Below are 717 nucleotides of genomic sequence, written 5' to 3'. Positions count from 1 at the left end.
CCCTGGGGGGGGGCCGCCCCTTTTCCCCCCTGGGAAGGGGGAAAGGGGGACCCCCCCCCCCCCCCCCAAGGGCCAAACTGGTCCCAGTTACCTCCAGGAAACATCCCAGCTCGCTCTGCAGCAGCTCCTTGAGCTCCTTCTTGCTCAGCTTGTACTTGTCCCCCTCCTTGCCCGAGTAGTGGTGGAAGACATTGATCAGGGTCTCCATGGCCCCTTCCAGCTGCGATCCCATGGCTGCGGCTGCGGGACCCCCAGCACGTCACCCACCAGCCCCCCTGTCCCGGTGCCACCCCCAAACATCCCCCACCCCCCGCCGTGATCCTGCCGAGCAGGACTGGGGGATCTGGGGGGGGGGGCTCCCAGGGGCTGCCCGGGGGGTCCTGAGGGGAGGTTTGTGGGGGGACAGAGTCACCTGTGCTCACCTGAGCTCCCCGTGCTGCGAGTGCGCCCGCCCGGCCGGGCTGGGCACGTTAAATAAGCTCCAAGCCCCCTCCCTCCGGGAGGATCCGATACCGGGGCTGGACAGCCCGGCTGGCACCGCCGGCCAGCCCCGCGGGGGCCGGGCGTGGGGGGCACAACCCCCGCGGTGGCCCCGGGCAGCACCCCCAGAGCCCGCGGGCACGGCCGGGGTGACAGCATCGCTTCGGTGGGGGGGGGGGGGGGCCCCTTTGCCCCCCCCCCCCCCCCCCACGGAGCCCCCGGGTTCCCAAAAAAATG

The 717-nt window shown here is 72.1% G+C and overlaps 1 protein-coding gene across 2 annotated transcripts in view; it reads right to left on the bottom strand.

Moving 5' to 3' along the window:
* Nucleotides 1-717, bottom strand: part of S100A1 (S100 calcium binding protein A1) — a 4,543-nt gene that overhangs the window by 772 nt on the left and 3,054 nt on the right. The window contains exons 1-2 of one of the 2 annotated variants that reach the window (XM_041403976.1): nucleotides 423-441; nucleotides 92-240 (exon numbers count right to left, since the gene is read on the bottom strand). In XM_041403976.1, the coding sequence (XP_041259910.1) occupies nucleotides 92-232 (141 nt within the window). In that variant the 5' untranslated portion in view covers nucleotides 233-240; nucleotides 423-441. Of the gene's footprint in view, nucleotides 1-91; nucleotides 241-422; nucleotides 442-717 lie in introns of those variants that run through there. The other variant, XM_041403977.1, reaches the window with a different exon arrangement.

The sequence above is a fragment of the Onychostruthus taczanowskii genome, unplaced genomic scaffold (genome assembly GCF_017590055.1).
Source record: "Onychostruthus taczanowskii isolate IOZ18803 unplaced genomic scaffold, ASM1759005v1 scaffold207, whole genome shotgun sequence".
NCBI lineage: Eukaryota > Metazoa > Chordata > Aves > Passeriformes > Passeridae > Onychostruthus > Onychostruthus taczanowskii.
This window is presented reverse-complemented; position numbering and strand designations above follow the sequence as displayed.